We start from the raw sequence: 27,182 nt of genomic DNA on the forward strand, positions 1-27,182 counted from the left end.
AAGTAAAAATATATAAATTAGAAGAATGCAAAAAACATATTATCATAACATATAATTACATAATAACCACATAGACTATCCTTAGCTGGAAACAATCCATGGACTACACAAGAAAGCAGCACCAAAACCACAGGATCTACATTCCATTGATTATTCGCTTAGTAAATGGAAACTAAGCATGATATATATACGATACATCATTTCTCTGGTTTAAACCTACTGGGAACCGAGTATTGATGTTATAGATCCAATAGACCTCTCGCACTCTTAACCTATGTTCCCAGTCTCCACCTCTGATAGGCCTAGCAACTGTCTCTATACCTTTAAATCTGAAACTGGCAACAAGACCCCCATGTATACTTTTAAAGTGTCTGGACACACCCGTACTTCTGATGCTGTTTGCACTGGTAATGTCGTGTAGATGTTCCGCTATTCTAATTTTCAAAGGTCTGACTGTACTGCCTACATAATTTAACTGACATGCTGTACAGGTGATTAAATAAATCACATGATCACTATTACAATTGATGAAACTTTTGATATTAAAACATCGGGTTAAGTTAGAACTCATGAAATTAGTAGTCTTATCTACCCACTGACAAACTCCACAGCGATTAAAGCCACATTTATAAAAACCACGTAAGTGAAGCCATGTATCAGATTTCTCATTGCATCTGGCTATCATCAAACTCGGAGAAATTTGGTTGCCTAGGGTTACTCCCCGTGAGGACGCAAAATTGCATCCATTCCTAACTATCTTTTTCAAGATGGGATCTTGGTTTTTTCCTATTCTATGTGTAGTGCTGACTTTTAAGGCTGTTATAATAAAGGAGTAGTTTTTATTCAACATACTCCACTGTTTCGCTGGATGTTTTTTCCGTTGGATTTATCTCTGCAACTCTGCACCGAGAGAGTTTTCTCATCCGGGCGTGACCCTCCAAGGAGGCATATGTGGAACTACAGGCACCAGGAGAGCATATAGGCTGAGTATAATCAATTCCTTTTTCCTTTTCCCCAGTATTTTGTACCCTAATATAGTACAGTCTAACAAGCGGAGGTTCTTGTAGGGGCCAGAAAATGGGTACATGTTAAAAAATGTGCAAAATTCCACGATTCTGTATAGAATTAGGACAACAGGGCTGCTTTTTTGCACCCCAGAAAGTGAATGAGATCGAGGTGAAATACCACACACAACCTGAAAACAGATGTGACGCTGTTTTTTGGAAGGAAATCGCCATGTTTTTCCAATGCTCTCAACCGTCACATGTCAAAAAGGTGCCCAATTCTCGATCTTCAGTTGGGGTCTGTTCCTCAAGGTGAGGGATTTCTTATGCCAGTCTTAATTCCCTATTAGCATGAGATGGGTCTGAATTATAAGATAAGATAATCCTTTAATAGTCCCACATTGGGGAAATTTCAGAATTATGTCTAGTTTCTTAACGGTTCAGGTTCATTCTGAGAAGGATCCGGCGCCATAAATGAGATCTATGCCAGTCAAGGACTGGAGTAGATTTCTGTTATAATCCACAGTGTCACTGTGAAAATATGATGGAAATCAGTGGCGTAACTAAAGTCTTGTGGGCCGTCAGTGCAATCTTTTGCCCGGGGTCCCCTACCTCATCCCTACATTATTGATAGTGATGGTTATGGGTGCTAAGGAGTTTAATCAACCTTAGTGTGGTTAGGGTACTCTGTGGGTCTCCTTGGCTTATGGGCCAGATGCAGTGGCGTAACTAGGAATGGCAAGGCCCCATGGTGAACTTTTGATGTTGGCCATCTTTACTAGTGGAAGAGACATTACTTAAACCAGGGATTACGCCATGACGCATAATCACCCAAACCCTGGCCCACGTGACATCTGGGCCTGAAGCCTTCCGGCGCATAGGAGAGGTAAGTAACAGTGATTTTTATGTTTCCTCACCTCTCCTGGGTCTCCAATCATTATACTTAGGGTTCTAAAAAGACCCCCGGAGTATAATGATAGTGTTTGTGGAGTTCTCAGGCCCATGGCCTCACTTACCAATCCTGGCTCCTGCTCATAGCCGCCTCTGCAGAAGGGGAAGTCCCCATGGCCATGATCAGGAGCTAGGATCAGTAAGTAAATAGTGCCCATTACCGGATGGAGTTACTCCAGCCTGTAACAGCCTGTTAAATTTTTTAAAAAATCAGCAATGGTAGCGGCTGCCGCCAGGCCCTCTGGTTTCCCGGGCCCTGTGGTATCAATGGGCCCCGGTAGTTACGCCCTTGGCCAGATGGAAGCTTATGGGCCCTCTAAGACTCCTGGGCCCCGGTGTGACGGTACCCTCTGCACCCTCTCAAGCTACGCCCCTGTTTTCCACCATCTCCTCTTGGACCACATGATAGTCAGATGCTCTGCCTCTGTATTAATTTCTGTTTAGAAAAAAGATGGCTACAGGCAGATCCAATCTCAAAGTGAAGACCTATAAAGACCTATCTAATGATATTTTTATCCCTAGGCCGGTAACAAGGACAAGGGAACATCCTCTACATCTAGAGAGACCAAGTCACCAATATCATAGAAGGGACGGGGATTCTTTACGGTAATGGTGGTGAGGTTATGGAAAGTTGTGGTGATGGTTGTGTTGGTGGTGGATTCATTGTTCAAGAAGGACCTGGACCTTGGACTTGAATGGATTTAGGCATTTGCCGACAAGTTGATCCAAGGTTTTATGTCAATCACAAGATTTGGAGTTGAGAATGAATTTGGCATCAACCTTATGGGGTATTTTTTTGCCATCGACGCTGGTTTTAGGTTGTGGTTGATAGACCCGAGTTTTCTTCTAACTTGATCTACCATCTTACACCATTGCTAACCATCTCCCAACAGTATAAACCATGCAAAACCCAAAGTAACCATGACTCTTGTAATACAAACACTTCAGCTTTCAATCTCAGTGTTAATTTCATACTCTGAAAATGAACAGAATTTTATAGAAATAATAATTGAAACATAAATTTAGCCGGAACCCGGTAATGAATGAACAATTAATATCGCGGCCATTTACCGTGTAACCTTTATGGGATAAGATGTGATGTGCCATCTCATTACTACATAATGGATTTTTTTCATATATATTCCAAGTATATTTTCTTTTCATTTCCCCAAAGAACATGGGCTTTCTGGATAGATAAGATGGGAGCTGTAAGCGGCATCCTCCGAGGTAGTGACAGCGCCAGCCAGACACATTTACTTGAATTATAGAGGTCAAGTGAAACCAGAGGCTGTTAACTGAAGCAGAAAGAGATGTTTTTCACTGGATAGTGATAGTTATTTCTTTTACCCATATAGAATTACAGCGTCGGCATTTTTTGGGTTCGGATCCGTTATGTTAAAGTGATATATATTATTGGCGGTGCGCGCTTGTATCAATGCGCGTGACATTTAGGTTATGGTTATTGAAACAACATGGAGGTTGTGTATCCTACAGGTCATCGGGGCTACAGATTCTATCCTATAAGTATATTGGGAAAAAAATAGATATATTCCTGATATAGTGTTATATGTAGTGCAATGGCTACGCTAGGATGATGTAATAGGCCATTATTTTTATACTCAACATTTCAGGACGGCCATCGAGGATGTAGGACATAATGTGCCACTACTTAGTTCTAACATAGCCATCCCATTAGGTCTCCCATTAGGTCATCCCTCCTTTCCCAGAGATGAGCTTGGGTGCCAAGACTGCGTCTACACCTCAAAAATATGGAGCACCACTGACCAGGAATTTTTGGTAACTCATCTATGGGCTCTGCCCTCTCCAGGAAAGTTGGACATTCTGATACAAGGTATCTGACTCATTTCTGTTTCCATTGTAGTGAATGGTAGTAGTTATGAGGACCCCCAGCGCCACCCTGACAGTATACGAACCTCCATATACTGTATACAGCTTCCAGTCCATACACTATAGCGGTGGTGTTGGAGAGATGCACCCATTTACTTAAATAGGAGAAGAACTGCTTCGGAGACAAATACTGTACCTTGTATATGTTTCCAGTGGCCGATGGCTGATCAGCATGGGGTCTGGGTGCCTGACCCTAACTAGGGATGGGTTTATAACGAACTGAATTTGACCCAAATGGTCAAGATGCTTGGCTAATACTCATGACTCCCTATATCACCTCTAAATCAGAGGCCTTAATGGGAAAGAACCCGGAGAGAGATGAGAACACTGGGGGGCAGGCCCAGAAGAGAGGACTGAAGGTGAGTAGAATTGTTATTTTTTTATACTTCTCAGGCCTCTCCCTATTATAGTTTGGGGTCTGAAGAGATCCCAAAAAATAACTTCAGTTAGGGTTCTATCCGAACTTGCCCAATCTGAAACAACTTTTTGACCTGAACAATCCAAACCTGAAACTAAACCAATCTTTATAGGGTCGCCCATCCTTAACCCTGATACTAATGACCATTGGATGGGTCATCACTTTTTGTAGGTCTTGCACACCCCCTTTAATGACCGATTCGAAGTAGGGTTGAGCCAATCTTGACTTTTCAGGATCGATTTTAAAATCCGATTTCCGATCATTTTTTATTCGAACCCGATCTCGATCCCAATTCCGATCCCAATGCAAGTCAATGGAATTTTTTTTATTAATCGGAGATCGGATTTTAAAAGCAATCCTATTCACTATACAGCATGGAATCTAACAATTGTTAGAATCCACGCTGTGTAGTGAATCACTAAGTAGCCAGATTTTTTTTTTAATCCTCTGGCTACTTAGTCCCCCCTGGTGTCCACTTACCTGCAGAGATGGCTGCTCCGGTGTTCTTCTTCGCCTCACTGCTGCTCCACGCTGCTCTTCTCGTCTCGCTGCCCCCTGCCTCCCAGATTAGGAGAGTGTGGGCGGGTTAGGAGAGTGTGGGCGGGTACTGGGAGGGGAGACATCACGTCTCTCCGCCCTGTACCCGCCCACACTCTCTTAAGCCACAAGCCCTGCTTTCCTAGCTCTTTAAACACTAACCTGGGAGGCGGGGCAGCATGGCGAGAAGAGCAGTGTGGAGCGGCAGCGAGGCGAAGGAGAACACTGGACCAGCCATTTCTGGAGGTAAGTAGCTACTAGAGATGTTAGTTTAGTCTCCCATTAGAATGAATGGAGGCAGCCGGCGCGGAGGGGGTTAAGGCTGTGTGCCAGCTGCTTCCATTCATTCCTATGGAACCGCAGCGGAGCCTTCACACTGAGTATACACTCCACTAAGAATGAGCAGAGCGTATACTCAGTGTGAAGGCTAAGCAAAGCATTGTGGGAAATAGTACCAATCTCGATCCCACCTAAAAAGATCGTGTTCGGAATTCCGATCGCGATCGTGAAATTTTCTCGATCGCCGATCGGAATCCTATCGGAACACGATCGCTCAACCCTAATCCTAAGATTAACTATCCCAATAAAATTCTTCCACTTTATCACAACACACCTTCAATACAATTTCACAACATATCAGCAAAACCCTGGACAGGTTGTAATTCAAATCACAACCACAGGGTGGCAATACACAGACACGTGAAGCAAAAACAACTCCCAACAGAGTATCGGGATATGTCAAGCCAAGAAGAATGGCAAATAAGGATGCATTTGTATATGGTCCAATTAGGACTAATTAGTTCATTGGGAAATTAGCCAAATATAGGATCATGCCACGGTGACCTTTCATACTCATTAACCCCTTCAGTATTGGTCCAGTGTCTATGTTTTCACTTTCATCTTTTCTCATTCTATCTTTGATGAAGAATGATAAAAAATGATAAGAAAATTTGATATTTCCTTTAAGAAATGAATCTTTAAGTAAATGGAATGATCTTTGACTTCCATTAAATACCTTGTACATGGATATGACACAACTCAGCAAAGGCCACTTCAGTTATTGTACTTCTGTGCTTTTTTTAGGACCGGCTGCTCATATCGTCTCCATCATCATCTTCTTACCTTTGTGCTTCAATTTCTAATGTAATCTAATTTAATCCAATATTTAATTAAAATGAGAATCTATTGTCAGTTCTGTGGTCACCTCCTGCCCTATCAGTCTGATCATTACACACCGCGCAAAGATAAAAGGCATACGAGTAGTTCAGTCCTAGACGGATGGTAAGTGCTCTCCAATAACCGCCACAGATTGTCATCAAAGAAAAGTGAACTTTGATACACTTGACTGAGAAAAACTGAACTTTCTCTGCCATTTTATTTAGGAACCAGCGTTGCAGAGGGCTTGAAACTTTGCAACAATTTAAGCACCGATACATCCACAATAGAAAATCAAATAACTTTGGAAATAGTTGTGGCAGTTTTCTTTCTACCTCTTCTCTACCGGTTTGGAAAGAGTTTTCCAAAAACAGTGATCTTTTTGGAAAATCACTCTTATATCTGGGGTGCGTTCAGACCCCAGGGTGGAGTAAGTGGAGGTCCAGAGAGGTGCAATAAATTAGTAAACATTGATACCTTAACTCACCTCTCATGGGCTCCTTTGCATTGTATGGGACCTCTTTTTTTGTTATCTGGCCTCTTTAGGCTTCTTGGGTTACATCACAATCCCTGGAGACAATTGAAGCTTGTGATTGGGCCTTAGTAGTAACATGGGGCATGCTGATGTCATGATGACCCACCAAGGCCTGTGACATCACCCAGGAGGGCAGAGAACGACAGTCATGGAAGAGTGAATGTTGCACGTAAAGAAGGGCTATCCCCAGAAGATTGATTTCATCCTGTGTTGAGACAAAGAGAACCACTTGTTTGGATAGATACCTGGAAGGGAAACTATTATACTACGAGGTCTTTCAGATCCCAGAACGGAGGCGCAAAAGAGGTGACAAAAAAAAATTATACTCACCTTCCGTTACCTCCGGCGATCTGTGTCTTCCTCTTGGCAACATCTGGTGATCGTCTGTGATGTCATGAACCAGGGGTCACCACTGAGGCCTGTGATTGGTCATTAATAGAGATGAGCGAGAAGTATTCGATCGAGTAGGTATTCGATCGAATACTACGGTATTCGAAACATTCGTACTCGATCGAGTACCACTCGCTGTTCAAATGGAAAAGTTCGAAGCAGAACCAGCATTGATTGGCCGAATGCTATACAGTCGGCCAATCAACGCTGGTTCTTCTCCTACCTTTAGAAGTCTTCTCTGTGCAGCTTCCCCGCGGCGTCTTCCGGTTCTGAATTCACTCTGCCAGGCATCGGGTCTGGGCAGAGCTGACTGCGCATGTCCGCTTGTAGTGCAGACAAACGCAGTCGGCTCTGCCTAGGCCCGATGCCTGGCAGAGTGAATTCAGAGCCGGAAGACACCGCGGGGACGCTGCACGGAGAAGACTTCTCGGAGGATCCTGCCAGACCCTCACTCGTGGACTTGGTAAGTATAATTTGATCGAATGTTGCCTACCCCTGAAACGAGCATTTTCCCCCCATAGACTATAATAGGGTTTGATATTCGATTCAAGTAGTCGAACATTGAGGAGCTACTCGAAACAAATATTGAACCTCGAACATTTTAGTGTTCGCTCATCTCTAGTCATTAATAGTGACAAGGACCCATCGAGCATCATGACGTCATCACTGGATTCCAAACAGACACCCAGAAGAGGTAACGGAAGGATAAAAAAAAAATAAACCTTTATATCTACCTTCCGTTATCTCTTTACCTTGTCCAGTGAGGACGCCATGATGCTCAGCGTGCCCATCGTGTCACCATTAATGCCCATTCACAGGCCTCAGTGGTGATCCCTGGCTCATGACATCAGAGAAGAACACCAGATGTTGCCACGAGGAATAAACAGAGAGCCAAATGTAACAAAAGGTGAGCATAATTTTTTTTTTTTTATTATTATTTTTGTTACCGCCCCTGGGTCTGAAGTTTTAGACCATTTTAGTTCATCCTAGATGAATTCTAAATTGTTTGGTTTCATTAAAAACCAAATAATTTGGAATATTTGGGTCCAACCCGGCTCGGTATGCGTTTGTTCCGAAACAACTTTCTTGAATATTCGTGAAATGAGTCTCATGAGGCTCGCCCATCTCTACTTAGGTATCTCCATAATAACAGACTACAAAATGACTTACAAGGGTTTCCCCATCTTAGCAAGTTGGCAATCCAAGGACAGGTCCTATTTCCGTCCATTTAGGGGCTCATTCACTGAAATGTATCAGTCTATGTTGGGCAAGGATGGCGTCCATGCTGTTTTCTCTCGGACCCGTACGTGTACATGTAGCCTTAGACGCCTTGCTTTAGAAGTCCTTCCTGGGGGCTCTTTTGCCTGGATAAAGGATATTTTCAACCACTTTAGATCCCAAGTCCCGGCACTTTCATGCCGTTATAAATGAGGTTTATGCAAATCAAATGTGTCATTCCATACAAAGACGAACAAACAAACTTCAGCATTAGTCATGAGCGAGGCTAGACAAATTATAGGGATCTCAAAGGGTCATTATTACATTATTTTAGACAAATATTAAATAATGTTGCCATAGGAACCAGAACTCTATATTGTAACGAAGCAACTTTTTAACAAGGGCGTTGGATTTAGACCGGATACCAAAAGAACTCGAACATCTTTTAAGCTTTAAGTTTAATTTTTCTCCCCGGAGTGTGATGTGTATGAATTGATATGTGTGATATGTGTAATGGCCAGGGGGCCCCCCATACGCCACAACATGATGTGCAGGACACAGGGCCCAGGCTGCTGCGGGAAGACGATGGGTGAGGTAAGTGACGCAGCCAGGTTCTCCTCGGTTTTGTGATGTGGTTTTAATAACCAGGGAGAAGTGGTGTCACCGACCCATAGTCCATAGGCTTCCTGCTCTTCCACTCCCAGGCTTGTAGGCCACAGACCACATTGAGCCTGTGGCTTACAAGCTAAACTCCAATACTTACTTGTCTGCTCTGGCACCTCCTGCTTCTTCCTGCTCCGGGCGCACATGACATCACAACACTGCGCCTGGACCAAGACGGAGTGGGACCATAGAGCAGACAGCTGAGTACTAACCTAATTCTGCCATATGTGAGGGACCACTGCATGGGCCATAAAGTAGCCCCTTTATTACGTTTCCCCCTATACAGGGCCCCCCTCACTATTCCCTACATACAGAGGCCCCTTCACTATCCCCCCATACAGTGGTCCCTTTACTATCCCCCCCCCCCCCGTAGAGTGGCCCCTTCACTATTCCTCCCCATACAGTGGTCACTTCACTATCCCCCCCAATATACTGGTCCCTTCACTATGCCCTCTCCCGATACAGTAGTCCCTTCACTATCCCCCCCATACTATGTCCCCTTCACTATTCCTTCCACACAGTGTCCCCTTCACTACCCCCCCCATACAGTGGTTCCTTCACTATCCCCCGTCATACAGTGGCCTCTTCACTATTCCCCCCATACAGTGGCCTCTTCACTATCCCCCCCATTCAGTGGTCCCTTCACTATCCCCCCCCCCATATACTGGTCCCTTCACTATGCCCCCTCCTGATACAGTAGTCCCTTCACTATCCCCCCATACTGTGTCCCCTTCACTATTCCTTCCATACAGTGGCCCCTTCACTATCCCCCCCCCATACAATGGTCCCTTCACTACCCCCCCATTCACTGGTCCCTTCACTGTTACCCCCCCCCCCCCCATACAGTGTCCCCTTCATTATTCCCCCACATACAGTAGTCCCTTCACTATTCCCCCCATACAGTGGTCCCTTCACTATTCCTCCCCATATAGTGGTCCCTTCACTATCCCCCTGCCATACAGTGTCCCCTTCACTATTCCCCCCCCCCCCCATGCAGTGGCCCCATCAATCTTTCTAATATCAATTACTTGTCTTTTGGCCATAACGATTACATCTGCGAGACTCTGACAGCCAGGACCTCTGCAGATCAGCTTTTCCAGGACAGTGCAGCTACAGGTAATGATGACACTTCTAGGAGCCACGCTGCTCACTTGCCATACATGATGAAGCAGTGGGTTTAAGTAGTGCAGTATATTATCTCCTCTAGCCACCCTGTCTCGGTACAACTGATCTGAAGGGGTCCTGGTGGTGGTCCGCTAGAAACAATCGCACTGGTGGGCCTTAGACATCCCAGTCTGACCCTGCTTTCATTGTATGTGGATGGAGCATGTTCCAGTCCCGAGATGACCTCTGGATCATCTGAACCATTGCATATGCAGACCAGCGCCGCACCTCCCATGAGGCGACCTGTCAGGGCCCCAGGGAGAGCGGCATTTTTGATTATCTAAGCCAGTCCAGGACAAGCTGTCCTGGACTGGCTTAGCACCGAGCGGTGGTTTGGGGAGGCCACTGGAGCAGTGCTGCTCCAGCAGCCTCCCCTCACGCTCAGGCAGAGAGCAGGTCTTCTCCGTGCCTGCTCTCTGTCTGCGAATGGTGCTAAGCCCCGCCCCCTGCACTCCGCCCCGCCCCCTGCACTCCGCCACGCCCCTTCGTTCCGTGCTCTCCTCCCGGGGGGGGGGGGGGGCTTTCTGTAGTTCGCCTCGGGCGGCGAAAGGGGTAGGTTCACTCCTGATGCAGACCACCATTGATCACTTTGCCCGCACAGGTTCTACCATCCATGCGGGCAAAGTGGTTCCCCTTTAACTATAGCGATATCCCGATAAACTCAGCTTTGCGACATTGACAGGCTCAGCTCTGCTACATCTATACATGCGAGAGAAGGTAACAATGGCTTTCTTATTCTGTATCCTATAACCGGCAGCCAATTTGGGAATCTGTGTTACTTCTCAGTGGGGGAAATTAATGTAATGGTGGGTCCCCTATGATAAGCTGACAATTACTACAATAACTAGACACATCTGAAATCTATTTCTGGTGTTCGGCTTGTTTAAACTGAATTGAATGTTCCTGAGTGTCGGCGAGGGGGCACAAACTTATTTTTCTACACAAATGATTGTTTGTGGAGCAGAAACAATAGCAATTACACATTATGATGGGAGAAGACGAGACGAGAGAACAACGGACGCTAACAATGTGTTAAGCAATAGCGATACGAAATAATTGGCGATTACAGGCGGCGGCGGTTATCTCTGCTCTTACCCACATTTCTATATGGCGTGAGATATGGGCTGTAGATTTTGGAAGTATAAAACAAATAATACTTTTATAGAACAAAGCAAAGTCTTGTAATATCTGCCACCTGCAAGCCAGACTCCGTGTCATCTGCCGTCCATTGGATATTAAAGGATAGAAGTCGCTGGTGAGCGGTGTTATGTCACTTATATATCATACAATGACAACTAATCTAAGATCTATCTATCTATCTATCTATCTATCTATCTATCTATCTTCTATCTATCTATCTATCTATCTATCTATCTCCTATCTATCTATCTATCTATCTATCTATCTATCTATCTATCTCCTATCTATCTATCTATCTATCTATCTATCTATCTATCTATCTCCTATCTATCTATCTATCTATCTATCTATCTATCTATCTATCTCCTATCTATCTATCTATCTATCTATCTATCTATCTATCTATCTATCTATCTCTCATATCTATCTATCTCCTATCTATCTATCTATCTATCTATCTATCTATCTATCTATCTATCTATCTATCTATCTCCTATCTATCTATCTATCTATCTATCTATCTCCTATCTATCTAAGAAGTGGAAAAAATGGCAGCACTCCAACATTTAGAAAAAGTGTGGGTTTATTCCAAGCAGCGACGTATGATGTACGAATAAACCCACACTTTTTATACATGTTGGAGTGCTGCCATTTTTTCCACTTCTTATGTAAAGTTGAAGATTAGCCATCTTCTAGTTTGGCTTTGCTCCCGGTTTGTATGTTGTGCTGCTTCTGCATTTTTTTTCTATCTATCTATCTATCTATCTATCTATCTATCTATCTATCTATCTATCATCTATCTATCTATCTATCTATCTATCTATCTATCTCCTATCTATCTATCTATCTATCTATCTATCTATCTATCTATGTTAAATCATGCCACTAATCCCTGAACCTAATGCAATTTTTTTTTTTTTTTTAAAGAAAATGGAGCCTGGGAGCCTGGTAAGTAATGATGCCTTTTAGACACTTTTATCTGAATGTTCAGAACAATATAAAGTCATTGGTAATGGTAATATCTAAAAGATAAATGTTCTTCTTCCCCATGTCATGAGAGATCTTCCTAATGCTTGGGTCACCACTATTCTATAACTTGTCTACGTTGCGGCCAACCATCCTCATGCCCAGGTTTGCACCTTGTTACGCCTCAGTCAGTCACCTGCACAATTACATCTAGAACCTAGAAGTTACAGTTATCAATGTTTGTGAGAAAAAAAATAAAGAGGAAAAAAGTGATATTAACATGTGGTCGAGCCAAATGATCCGGATATTACTCACATGCAAATTGAAGTGTTGCCTCTCTACTAAGGATTCTGCCAAGGCTGTTTGCGGCTATGCACTGGTACTGACCAGAATCCTTCATCTCATTTGGACTGCTGATAATTAAATTCCCATCTATTAATGTGTAGCGATAATCACTTTCCAAGTCTATTTCTGTTCCATTGCGAAGCCATCTTTAAAAGAAGCAAAAGATGGAGAAAATGAAAAATAAAATTAAAAAAATAATTTAAAAAAAGTTAACAAAAACAAATCAAACATGTCAATAATCTGAGTAGCAACTTGTATGTGAAGCATTCTCTGGTCCCTGTACTTCCAGTGTCAGCGCAGTACTTCAGTGAATCCAGAGGAGTACACCAATGATTGGCTGAGCAGTATACACACTGAAGCTGGGGTATACATCACTGAAGAATTGTGCATGCGCCAGATCTTGACAGTATACACACTGAAGCTGGGGTATACATCACTGAAGAACTGCACATGCGCCAGATCTTGACAGTATACACAGCAAAGCTGGGGTATACATCACTGAAGAATTGTGCATGCACCAGATCTTGGCAGTATACACAGTAAAGGTAGGGTATACATCACTGAAGAACTGCACATGCGCCAGATCTTGGCAGTATATACACTGAAGTTGGGGTATACATAAATGAAGAACTGCACATGCGCCAGATCTTGGCAGTATACACAGTAAAGGTGGGGTATACATAACTGAAGAACTGCGTAGGTGCCAGATCTTGGCAGTATATACACTGAAGCTGGGGTATACATCACTGAAGAACTGTACATGCGCCAGATCTTGGCAGTATATACACTAAAATTGGGGTTTACATCACTGAAGAACTGCACATGTGCCAGATCTTGACAGTATACACAGTAAAGGTAGGGTATACATCACTGAAGAACTGCGCATGCGCCAGATCTTGGCAGTATATACACTGAAGTTGGGGTATACATAAATAAAGAACTGCACATGCGCCAGATCTTGGCAGTATACACAGTAAAGGTGGGGTATACATCACTGAAGAACTGTGTAGGCGCCAGATCTTGGCAGTATATACACTGAAGTTGGGGTATACATCACTGAAGAACTGTACATGCGCCAGATCTTGGCAGTATACACAGTAAAGGTGGGGTATACATCACTGAAGAACTGCGCATTGCGCCAGATCTTGGCAGTATATACACTGAAGTTGGGGTATACATAAATAAAGAACTGCACATGCGCCAGATCTTGGCAGTATACACAGTAAAGGTGGGGTATACATCACTGAAGAACTGTGTAGGCGCCAGATCTTGGCAGTATATACACTGAAGTTGGGGTATACATCACTGAAGAACTGTACATGCGCCAGATCTTGGCAGTATACACAGTAAAGGTGGGGTATACATCACTGAAGAACTGCGTAGGCGCCAGGAGCACCACATCAGACTCATGTCTAGATAAGTGTTAAGGTTTTGTCTTTATTAGTGTAGGTATAGGTGGCATTGGTAGAGGTCTATATGGGACACTATAAGGACCTGTGAGTGGTTGTGTCTCCCATATTGGTTCCCTTTAATCCTTGATCTCGGTTCTTCCTGTTCCAATGATGGTGTAGAACAAGTGACCACTGAAGACCATCACTGGCCGACCATCATAGTAACATGTAGAAACCACTAAGGTCACCACCGATGCTTTAGATTGGCTGTAGTGGTCACATGTCTATGGTAGAGATGATGGACATTAGTTTCACCTTACAGTTTCATTCCCACAGGCCTTAGTGGTCCCCGAGGCACATGACATTACATCAGAGGCTCGAGGAGGCCTGAAATGGACTGAAAAAAACCAGGGAATGCAGAAGGACCCTCTAAGGGAACCCTGGAGAGGTGGGAGAAGTAGAGTATTGATGTTTATTATGTTTCCGCCCCTCACCTGGACCTCCAAATCTTATATCCGGGGTCTGAAGACATCTCAGAGTATGATAGTGAATCATGAACCTAAGATTTTTGGAAACTACATATTGAACCTATAGACTCATCCCATATCATTGCTGGAGCAGGAAGAACAGAGATGGGTGGGGGATCTGGCAAGTTTTGGAACTGGCAGGGATTAGTAATGGAAGTGTGACTTCTTTTACTATTTTTTACCATTTTAGGCAAAGCTTTCAAAAATTTTAGACGGCCGGAAATTTCCATTCGCCTACAGGATCCCTTTCATGCGGATCCCAAATACTCTATGCTAGTGTGTATTAGGCCTGAGAGTGCATTCACATCACGGATGCCAAAAAGTGGTGCAATGGGTGGTCGTCCATTTACATCAAAATCAATGTATCTTTGGCGGACACAAGGTATGGTATGTACCATTCTAGTGCCCTTCAAAAAAATGGACAGCAATGGGTCTCCTAAAGCAAATTGATCTCCTAAACATATGTCAAGAACATAACGTGAACACGACCGAACTTTGCAACAGTACTTGGGGCTGGTTCTATACTAATGGGTAATTGAAATAAACCAAATGGGCCAGGATTGTTAGTAAAAGATCAAGAATATCCCTGAAAATTTGGAAATTTTGGTGGTCAATATTAGCTCTTGAAATAATAGAAATGTGTAATGTAAGCGCTGGATGCTAAAGGGGTTTTCCAGATGTTACATATTAATAACCAATCTTTAGGATAAGTCACCAAAATTGAATCAAATTGTTGGAGGCTTTTCATTCAATACCAAACACAGTGCCATACTTTGTAAAGTGGCTGCTCTTGGTATTACAGCTCGACGCCATTCACTTGATTGACCATGTGACTGATGAACATGACGCCTGAGCGCCGCCGCTGATCAGATATAGATTAGTTATTCTAAGAATACATTATCAATATGTAACTGCAAAAAAACCTTTAATGATAATATAGGAAAAATAAGGCAAAAATTTGACTGATGGATCAACTAGTAGGGGCGATTGAAACAAGTTCCAGTCGGGGGTCAGTCCACCTGAAAGTGCACGGAATCATAAAAGTGAAGGAATGAATGAATGGATGGATGGATGGATGGATGGATGAACGGATGGATGACTTCTTCAAATGGAACTGGCTTTGCATGTACCTATAACTTGGAGCAGGGGCCCCTCGTGCCTCACAATTAAAGGCCACTTTCTTCTCTCCAGAATCCATGGGGAAAATAACATTTTCTGGCTCTTGGATAAACACTGGCCCATAATCCACACTCTCTGAAAAATGAAAATCTGCCGGTTAAAATACATGAATAATTATTCTAGTAAGACATAAATATTTTGCATGTATAAAACATCATGTTCTCTCTATGAGGAGAATTTGTTCTGTTTAGATATTTTTTAAATATAAATTTATAATGTTCTATCTATAATGTATTATTATTATTATTATTATTATTATTATTATTATTATGAACCATATATTCCTAGGATTACATATATCACATAAAGTACAATGTCTATCTATCTATCTATCTATCTATCTATCTATCTATCTCCTATCTATCTATCTATCTATCTATCTATCTATCTCCTATTTATCTATCTATCTATCTATCTATCTCCTATCTATCTATCTATCTATCTATCTATCTATCTATCTATCTCCTATTTATCTATCTATCTATCTATCTATCTATCTATCTATCTCCTATCTATCTATCTATCTATCTATCTATCTATCTATCTCCTATCTATCTATCTATCTATCTATCTATCTATCTATCTCATATCTATCTATCTATCTATCTATCTATCTATTTATCTATCATCTATCTATCTCCTATCTATCTATCTATCTATCTATCTATCTCCTATTTATCTATCTATCTATCTATCTATCTATCTATCTATCTATCTATCTCCTATCTATCTATCTATCTCCTATTTATCTATCTATCTATCTATCTATCTATCTATCTCCTATCTATCTATCTATCTATCTATCTATCTATCTATCTATCTCATATCTATCTATCTATCTATCTATCTATCTATCTATCTATCTATCATCTATCTATCATCTATCTATCTATCTATCTATCTATCTATCTATCTCCTATTTATCTATCTATCTATCTATCTATCTCCTATCTATCTATCTATCTATCTATCTCCTATCTATCTATCTATCTATCTATCTATCTATCTATCTATCTATCTATCTATCTATCTCCTATTTATCTATATATCTATCTATCTCCTATCTATCTATCTATCTCCTATCTATCTATCTATCTATCTATCTATCTATCTATCTTCTATCTATCTATCTATCTATCTATCTCCTATTTATCTATCTATCTATCTATCTATCTATCTATCTATCTATCTATCTCCTATTTATCTATCTATCTATCTATCTCCTATCTATCTATCTATCTATCTATCTATCTATCTCCTATTTATCTATCTATCTATCTATCTATCTATCTATCTCCTATCTATCTATCTATCTATCTATCTCCTATCTATCTATCTATCTATCTATCTATCTATCTCATATCTATCTATCTATCTATCTATCTATCTATCTATCTATCTATCTATCATCTATCTATCTATCTCCTATCTATCTATCTATCTATCTATCTATCTATCTATCTATCTATCTCCTATTTATCTATCTATCTATCTATATATCTATCTATCTATCTCCTATCTATCTATCTATCTCCTATTTATCTATCTATCTATCTATCTATCTCCTATCTATCTATCTATCTATCTATCTATCTATCTATCTATCTCCATATCTATCTATCTATCTATCTATCTATCTATCTATCTATCGCCTATCTATCTCCTATTTATCTATCTATCTATCTATCTATCTATCTATCTATCTATCTATCTATCTATCATCTATCTATCTATCTATCTATCTATCTATTTATCTCCATATCTATCTATCTATCTATCTATCTATCTATCTATCTATCTATCGATCTATCTATCTCCTATCTATCTATCTATCTATCTATCTATCTCCTATCTATCTATCTATCTATCTATCTATCTCCTATCTATCTATCTATCTATCTATCTATCTATCATCTATCTATCTATCTATCTATCTATCTATCTATCTATCTATCTATCTAGCTCCTATCTATCTCCTATCTATCTATCTATCTATCTATCTATCTATCTATCTATCTATCTATCATCTATCTATCTATCTATCTATCTATCTATCTATTTATCTCCATATCTATCTATCTATCTATCTATCTATCTATCTATCTATCGATCTATCTATCTCCTATCTATCTATCTATCTATCTATCTATCTATCTCCTATCTATCTATCTATCTATCTATCTATCTATCTCCTATCTATCTATCTATCTATCTATCTATCTATCTATCTATCTATCTATCATCTATCTATCTATCTATCTATCTATCTATCTCCTATCTATCTATCTATCTATCTATCTATCTCCTATCTATCTATCTATCTATCTATCTATCTATCTATCTATCTATCTATCTATCGTCTTCAGCTCATTCTTGCATGGAGCTCCTTTTGTAAACAGGACAGTTATCTCTGGATTTACATACACCACTAACAAAAGCTGATATGTCTGTTTTAGTAAATATTTATACTCCATATAAAATTACAATTTTTAAGCATCTTCTCTTATTACTTTACATTGTTTTTCCTCTGTTATTCCTACTAGAAATTTCAGAATAATCTCTTAACACTAACTAAATTCCACAACTTTGTTACACTCAGTTGTCAGTATATTCACACATTTCTAGCAGGGATAATAGAGAGACGGCAGAGAGTTATAAGAAAAGATGTTCCAGGACATAATATACAGAATACAAGTATTTACTATAACATATAAGTGGGGAGAGGGGACAAGTGATCTTGAAGACATATTTGATGATGTTCACCAAAGACTCCGTTCAACAAAATCCTAACATGTCCTGCATTGCTTCCCATTGCTTTGGGTTACAGAGTCTTCTCATCTCCATTTAGTCCTACTGGTTTTAGTTCAGATATTCCCGCTGTGCTGCCCCCCTTTCCGGCCGCATACATCACTGCATCTCTCTATAATTACAGCGACTGAGCCCAACCTCATATGAAACAATATAATATGCAATCCAGCAGAAGTGTCACCGAGAGATTAGAAAGAGATTTCTTACCACATAACTGGCCTGCTCTGTTCTAGAATAGATATTTATAGCTGTTTACAACACGGAATTATAAAGCACTTATGCTCTCGCTATGGGGACGGGGGCTACAATTTCCAAAAGTCACAAGGCCGCTTCACTATGGAGACTAATAGATGGCCGGTGATGTTCTGCATCCAAAATGTTGCACTACAGCAGGATCTGCTGGACGGCATACATGTTCCAAATGTGCAAAAACATCCATATACATGTGAAAGCCCAGCTGTATTGGCTTGGGAAAAAAAATCTAAAATTTTGGAAAAAATACATTATAGTTTGACAGAGAATTTACTTTCATCCTTAGTATGTGGCATGAACATAAGTAATATTCTGTGCAGGACCTAAACCCTATTTCCTTTAAAGGGGTTGTCCAGAATTAGCTGTTTTGGGCAAGAAAGTGAAAAAAAAAAACAAAAAGAAAATATACCTGTCCCTGGTGCCCGGGGACTGCCACCATGCTCCCGTCCAGCAGATCCTGGGGTCTTGTTCTGGTGGAAGCAGGGGTGAACCTGCCCCTTTCGCCGCCCGAGGCGAACGACAGAAAGCCGCGTCCCCGTCCCCCGGGAAGACGGGGCGTGGCGGAGCGGAGGCAGCGGAGCGAAGGGGGAGGGGCTTAGCTGCGTTCGCAGGCAGAGAGCAGGCAGGGAGAGGACCTGCTCTCTGCCTGAGCGTGAGGGGAGGCCGCTGGAGCAGCACTGCTCCAGCGGCCTCCCCAATCCACCGCTCGGTACTAAGCCAGTCCAGGACAGCTTGTCCTGGACTGGCTTAGGTAAGCAAAAATGCCACCTTCCCTGGGGCCCTGGCATACCGCCGCCTGAAGTGGTTGCTTCAGGTCGCCTCATGGGAGGTGCGGCACTGGGTGGAAGTCCCCACTGCACATAACCACTGAGGCAAGGGGAAAACGGTGACTCAGTGGTTAGCACTGCAGCCTTGCAGTGCTGGAGTCCTGGGTTCAAATCTCACCAGGAACAACATATGCAAGGAGTTCGTATTTTCTCCCCATGCTTGCGTTGATTTCCTCCCATTCTATAAAGACATACTGATAGGAAGAAAAAAAATGTACATTGTGATCCCTATATGGGGCTCACAATCTACATAAATAATAAATAACCAATGAGGCCGCTGGAACGGAAGTGGGACGTCACCTGTGATGGCCCGTGACCTTTCCTTAGACCGCTGAGGCTACCAATTGACCTTAGCAGTCATGTGCACTGAGGACTTCCAATGGAGCAGCAGGGCCAGACCACAGTGGGAGACGCTGGAACATAGGGGACAGATTAGTATGGTGTTTTTTTCGTTTAGTTTTTCACCTTCCCCAGCCTCCATGTTTTACCCCTTTAACATGGACCTCCAATTATAAAACAATGTTTAACAAATAAATAGTACATGTGAATATAAGAAACTTTGTAATATATCTAATTAAAGAAATCTGTTCCCTTCTCCATTTAACAAGCTAAGTTACCTTTTACATATCTGTCGATGGCGATGGGAAGAGGGAGGAGGAGGAGGTTGCTGGAAGATACACCGATAACTTCTACATTCTGTTATTTTGTGCTTCAGGGAGCTCTTTGAATACTTCTCCACTTCTAGATAACAGGCTACCAGTGCACATAATGGGGCAAATAATCAATTCACAGCCTTCTCATTCCCCTCCCCTCTCCATAGACTTGTGTGTATGAAGCTGGATACAGAGGCTGACAAACAGGGTGACAGGGCTAGGGTTGCAATATTGTTTGGTCCTGTGTTCTTGCATTCACATAGCGCATAGTAGTTTGGAGCAATGGACGTCACTTCGGTGCTCCAGATCGCTTATTTCAATATTACAAAATAAATGGATACATAAATATTCATGGGGAAAAATTGGTTACATTCAGGTCTCTAACTGGGTTTAATTTATTTTTTTACAATATATTTACTTTGATACATATTATAGTGTTATTATACTTTGTATACTTAACACCAGACTTCCGGTTTGCAATTGACCCAAGTTCTACAGAGCCATAACACACTTACCAATTTTGATTGGACAATGAAATCCCACCCTATGGATTGTCCCAAGTATTGCCTTCTTTTGGGTGAAGTTTTAAGATCATATCTAGTATATGATCATGTTTTCTAGGACAACACAGCGGCTCTATGGTTAGTACTGTTGTCTTGTCGTGCTTGGGTCCTTGGTTTCCATCGGACCATGGGCAACCTCTGCAAGGTGTTGGCACGTTCTCCGTGTGTTTGTGAGGGTCTCCTCAGAGTGCGCCCACATACCAACAAGATGCCAAAAAGAGTTGTACAAACAACTAATTCTTATGGGTGTTGGGGAGGAGCGCCTGTATGACTCCACTACTTGAGCAGCTTTCCATAGACTTCTAGGGGGTCCTACTGTAACATCAATCAGATTAAAAGAAATAAAACCAATCCATGTTCCATGAGACACCATGTTACGGAGCTATTCATAGTTCCTAGGTGAGAATATTTCTGTCATATGGTGGCGTACACAGACACTATCCAGCAGGCCACAGACTGTCTATGGTTCCCTAGTCTGGACTCTTTCTGGCTTTGTGCCCACACATCTAAGACAAAACTTTCTTGGCTGTTTGAGATGTAAGACATTCAGCTTTCCCGGCTAATGAATATAAATGATCCCTCTCATTGGGACATGGGTGTGAGTTTTTACTTGTTGCATTAACATTATGTTTCAGCCTCGCCAGTAATTACTCAACTATCCATATTCAATCTGCATTTACTTTCCTTGTACTTAAGGTGCTGACTCTTCAAGGTCTTTCAATTAACCTATATTACTGCCGAATGAGCCGGCCTAATCCCTAATCAGTTTTTGAGAACTCAGAAATAGTGCTCACGGTGTGCGGACAACTGCTTTAAAAGTAATTCAATCATTTTAATTCAGTCAGACTTTCTTGGATCCAATTACCATTCTGAAGTCCTATCTATACCGGAGTTAGTAATGCCGCCACTATAAAGCGAACCACAACATGTCAGGAAGAAGAAAGGAAAATGTAACCAGTGGTCAGAGCTGAGTAATAGGATCTAAAGTCTAGAAAAGAGGGCCTTGATAAGCAACTACAACTCCCAGAATGCCTTGACAGCTACAGGTTGTTTCAGAGATCCACCTGTGTTACTTAAAGAGGACCCATCGCCACATCAATACCCCTCTGATCAGCATTTCCATCTTTTGCTTATCCAAATCTGTTCAGCTATTCACACTGTACACTGCTGACTTTAGACACAACTCCTCCAGCTGTTACTTACAGAAGTACTCCGATGACTCTGCTATAGTCGGCCTTATCACTGATGGCGACGATAGGGAATACAGAGACTTAAACCAGGACTTTGTTGAATGGTGCCAGCAGAACCAGCTCAGGATTAATGCTGGGAAGACCAAGGAGATGGTGGTGGACTTTAGTAAATGGAGAGGTGCCCCGACCCCGGTGGAGATCCAAGGGACATGTATTGAGATAGTCAGGACCTATAAGTATCTGGGTGCACTCCTCAATAGTAAACTAGACTGGGCTGATCACCTGGAGGCGCTGCACAGAAAGGGCCACAACAGACTCTACCTGCTCAGGAGGCTGAGGGCCTTCGGAGTCCAGGGGACACTTCTTAGGGCCTTTTTCAACTGTGTGGTAGCATCAGCCATCTTTTTCGGTGTGGCCTGCTGGGAGAGCAGTATATCAACCAGGGACAGAAATAGACTTGACAGGCTGATCAGGAGGGCCAGCTCTGTCCTGGGGAGCCCCCTGGACCCAGTACAGGTGGTGGGTGACAGAAGGATACTGTCTGTGGTGACCTCCATGCGGGAGAACAAATCCCACCCCATGTATGAGACCCTGATGGGACTTGGCAGCACTGTAAGTGACCGTCTGCTTCACCCCAAGTTTGAGAAGGAGCTATCGCAAGTCCTTCCTTCCAACCGCGATCAGGCTGTATAATCTACATCAGACCAAGCGAAGACACTCCGCACAGACAACTAAATGACTATGAAGTCTTCCTTCTTTCCTCTCTGTTCCTTAGCTGCTATGGACTCCTAGTATATCTTCTCTTCTCAGCATATGTGTGTCTACGTCTGTAATATATTACTGTGTATTATCCTGTATCTGTATTACTATGCTGCTGTAACATGCTGAAATTTCCCCACTGTGGGACTATTAAAGGATTATCTTATCTTATCCTATCTTATTCTGCAGATATAAGCCCCTTTAATGTTGATTTAAATTAAGGTGGTGAGTTTCAACAATGGGAGTTTCTATCGGGGTAAGGTTTATATGTATGGTTGTGCCATGCAATGTTACCCTCCCACTGGTATACCTTAATTTATATCAACACTAAAAGGGCTTATATCTCCGGACTAGCTGAACAGTTTGGGATAAGAAAAACATCAAAATTCTGACAGTGCCGATCAGAGGAGGTATGTCATTGGGCTTTTCAGGGGTCCTCTTTGGGTGCCTAGATATCACAAAATATTCACCATTTCCATTATTTTTATGGCCATCATGTACTTAACGGCGTTGTCCGGATAGGAAAATATTACTCTTTAATTCTTCAAGACAAGGAAATAAAAAGTGGACAAGAGTTGAGATTGTTTACAACGTGGTCTATCCATAGATTACCCATTGACTCTAATGTGTACCATGTCATTCTTTATGTCTCCTGTGGGGGTGCTGCAGCAGAAACAGAAAGCTTATTGCTACAGTAAATTTCCTTACTAATGACAGTCAGTTGCTGAGTGCCCTAGATGTAATTCCCCATGTGATCAGCTCATTGGCAGAAGACCCTTCCCAAGACCTCTATTGCTTTAGATAGTGATCAGCCTACTTCCATCTTGAACACACAGACCATATGTATACACCAAACCACAGCTGTAAGAAAAAAACCCATCTGCTAAGTATTGTATTAGAGGTCCATAAGTCATTCCCAACGTTGAGAGTAAGTCCCTTTCGTACCAATGATATACCTGACCTGTAGTTGTATCTGAAAATTTAACTTACTGGACCTAGTTGTAAAAACCTTTTCTTAAAGGTTTTTTTTTGGAACTTCTTATAAGACCCATCCTTAGGATAGGTCACCAATTAAAGATCCAAGGCTTGGGACCCCGCGAATCAGCTGTTCAAAGTGGCGGCATCAATTTCTAAGGGCCAATTACTATTCATAGATGTAGTTAAACATCTAGTCATATGATGTTACTAGAGATGAGCACATTTTTCAAAAATCAATTCGCCAAATTTTTCGTAACGATTCAATTTGATCTGAATTACGTGAACATCTTGCCTAATAGTACAGTACTGTCGGGAAGGTCCTCTCACAAACCACAGTGAAAGCATGTGTGCACTCTGCTTTGCGGGTGTCAGCTGTATGTAACAGTTGACACTGTCCTCTAAAATCCCCGGTCGGAGCTGAGCTCCGATCGTGGGTGTTAACCACTGAGATGCCATGGTCAAACATGACCGTGGCATCTCAGTGGTTATATTATATATTAGGGTTCTGATCACTCCCAATTCCCCTGCAATGTTTTCGAGGAGTGTCACTGTTCCTATTCAGCAGCCTGGGGTCTGACCAGTGACCCCTGGCCTACCCCATTGCTGTCCCTCCGCATAACTGATTGATGTTGCCTTGAATAGAGACTGTCAGACCCTGTTCTATAAAATTCAGAAGCCCAGGGAAAGTGACTCCGACCAGGGGTTATGGAGCAGGGAGTTACTCTTGGTTCACATCTGCGTTTGGTAATCCACATGGGAACCCCCCGAACGGACTACTGAATGCATTTGCAAGCGGTGTGCACTGAGAGCACTTGGACCCCATAGACTATAATGGGGTCTGAGTGCTTGCCACGAGATCTCCGCACGAGTCATGCGAATAGAAAAGCAGATTGTGAAGTACTTTCCTGTCCGCATGTTCACTGCGGAGATCTTGCGGCAAGCACATGGACCTCATTATAGTCTATGGGGTCCGTATGCTTTCAGTGCACACCGCTTGCAAATGCGTTCCGTAGTCCGTTCGGGGGTCCCCATGCGGACTCCCCCAAATGCAGAAGCAAATGAGGCCTTAGCTGTCAGTTACAGCTAACCCCCACTCCTGATGCCGTCCGTTATGCGATTCTTTACCACGAAGTGTGAGGAAATCTGGATCCAATGCGACTCAAATATTTCCTGAAATTTGGATCGAATTCCACTTAATCAGCTTCTATTTGCTCATCTCTAGATATTACATGACCTGATTGTAGCTTAGTCCCTTTCAGGTGAATATATATATAAGGACCGGGACAGAGGACCGCGCTTCACAATTTGAAAAATAACCACTTTATTAAAGTTCTGCACAACGCGTTTCGGGCAAGAGTCGCCCTTCTTCAAGTGCAAAGGAACTGCCGCAATGGGGAGTCAGAATGTGCCTGTTTGTTGTGTATGTCCTCTGTCCCAGTCCTTATATATATCTTCCACACCAATGGTGAATAGGATCCAGCTGCTCAATCACGCATAGGGAGAAACCCCCTAAAATCGGTTTCCAGGCGCATATGGTAGTTGTGAATCCCTCACAACTTCATCAGGTGAGAGTACATCTAACTCTTAGTACTACACCCCCAACTATACGGTATTTCACCATATACAGCTCGGTGCTGTCTTGCTTTTTATTCTTTCCATTCAGGTGAATGGACTCAACAGCAATACCATGCACAGCCCCTCTTCCAAGGTACGGCACTCTGCTTTGTACGTAGTGAAGAAGTTGCGTCGCTCACCCAAACGTTGCAGCCTCTTTAGACAGCTATTCATCCGGGGGTCCTGATTTCAGACCCCCGTCCATCTTATCCTAAGAATAGGTCATCTACGATTGAACCCCTTTCAAAAAAAGATTGAAACAAGACTCATCAGACCGAGCCGCCCTTGCCGATTTTTCCGTTTGCCAACACGTCAACTTCAATATCCGACTCTCCATTTTTTGCCTTCTATCATCTAAAATAATCTAAATGAACAAAACAAATACGATAATTCCCTCCATAACACGACGCATTGTGTAACCTCGTATCGCAGAATCCGCGGCACGTAGAAATAAACACTATATTGACATGAAGTCAATTTGTTCTAGAATTGTGTAATTAAAAGCTTCGCTAGCTCCAGCCGCTCTATCTATGACTCAAAATGAGAAATGTCAAGTGCAGCTTTCCCAAGTCTCAAGAGTTTTAATTTTATCTACATGGCTGCAACAAGAAACACTTGTATCCTGTAGGTTGTAATACTTCATCTCTACCAGCCCTTCCCTTCCAACATCTCCCCCAAGCTTTACCATAAATTGATATTGAACTAACACGTTAGAAGATCTGTATATTTAAGCAGGTCTCCCAGGGTATAATCTGGCAATAACTTGTGCAACAAAAGCAGAACAAGGCAATTTTCTTCGAAGAAGAAGGTGATGGCAAAAATATGATCGCGAGCGCAATTTATATCCTATAGACTACCGGCAGTGAGATAAAACACATACACGTAATATGGAAAAATATATTAACACTGGGATACGCAAGGGGTTGGGTTTATGAGGCTGGAACACCAGAGGTATAACTTAGATTAGAAGGGAATCTGAGAGGTTGATTTGGGACACTTAAGCAGTATAGACCAGGGGTTAAGTGTCCCAAATCGCCCCGTTTTATATCCATCTGTGCCCAAAATAAAAGTTTATGTGGAGCTAGAGTGAGACTCATCGGACTCGTCGTTGGTGCTCCCGATACCTGCGCAGGTGTTCAGTGTGTAGTGCCTGGGGTACAGCGCATGCGCACTGAACCCCAGGTATACTCCTCTGGCACCAACACGAACACCGGCAGCGGGAGTATACAGGTTTTTAATTTTTATTGTGAGCACTGAGGACTTTATAACAACTTGGGACACTAAACCCCAGTCCATAAGGACCTATAGGTGGTGTAGTGACCAAAGTCACCCTAACGGTTTCCCTTTACTACCATATGCTACCATGTAATCTGTAGATGACCCACAATCCCATTTGGAGACATTCACGCTACCATTATGAATATCCATTGCTACGGTTGAGCCGATCTTGACTTTTCAGGATCGATTTTAAAATCCGATTTCCGATCATTTTTCATTCGAACCCGATCTCGATCCCAATTCCGATCCCAATGCAAGTCAATGGGATTTTTTTTTATTAATCGGAGATCGGATTTTAAAAGCAATCCTATTCACTATGCAGCATGGAATCTAACAATTGTTAGAATCCACGCTGTGTAGTGAATCACTAAAGTAGCCAGAGGATTTTTTTTTAATCCTCTGGCTACTTAGTCCCCCCTGGTGTCCTCTTACCTCCAGAGATGCCTGGTCCTGTGCCCCGTGCCTTCATTCTTCACCTCGCTGCTGCTCCACGCTGCTTTTCTTCCTTCGCTGCCCCCTCCCTGACAGCTTAGTGTGGGCGGGTACAAGGCAGGGAGACGTCACGTCTCCCCGCCCTGTACCCGCCCACACTAAGCCACAAGCCCCGCCTACCTAGCGCTTTAAAGACTAACCTGGGAGGCGGGGCAGCGAGGCAAGAAGAGGGCACCGGAGCAGCCATCTTTAGAGGTAAGTAGCTGCTAGAGATGTTAGTTTAGACCCCCATTTGAAGGAATGGAGGCAGTCGGCGCACAGGGAGTTAAAACTGTGT

At 42.4% G+C, this 27,182-nt stretch overlaps 1 protein-coding gene across 2 annotated transcripts in view; it reads right to left on the reverse strand.

The window, feature by feature from the left end:
* CNTN5 (contactin 5) overlaps positions 1–27,182 on the reverse strand; it is a 1,103,706-nt gene that overhangs the window by 389,432 nt on the left and 687,092 nt on the right. The window contains exons 6-7 of one of the 2 annotated variants that reach the window (XM_075266104.1): positions 15,443–15,566; positions 12,365–12,540 (exon numbers count right to left, since the gene is read on the reverse strand). The exons of the other annotated variant lie outside the window; for it this stretch is intronic. Coding sequence (XP_075122205.1) covers positions 12,365–12,540; positions 15,443–15,566 — 300 coding nt within the window. The remainder of the gene's footprint in view (positions 1–12,364; positions 12,541–15,442; positions 15,567–27,182) is intronic. 2 annotated transcript variants of the gene reach the window in all.

This window comes from Leptodactylus fuscus, chromosome 2 (assembly GCF_031893055.1).
Source record: "Leptodactylus fuscus isolate aLepFus1 chromosome 2, aLepFus1.hap2, whole genome shotgun sequence".
Lineage (NCBI taxonomy): Eukaryota > Metazoa > Chordata > Amphibia > Anura > Leptodactylidae > Leptodactylus > Leptodactylus fuscus.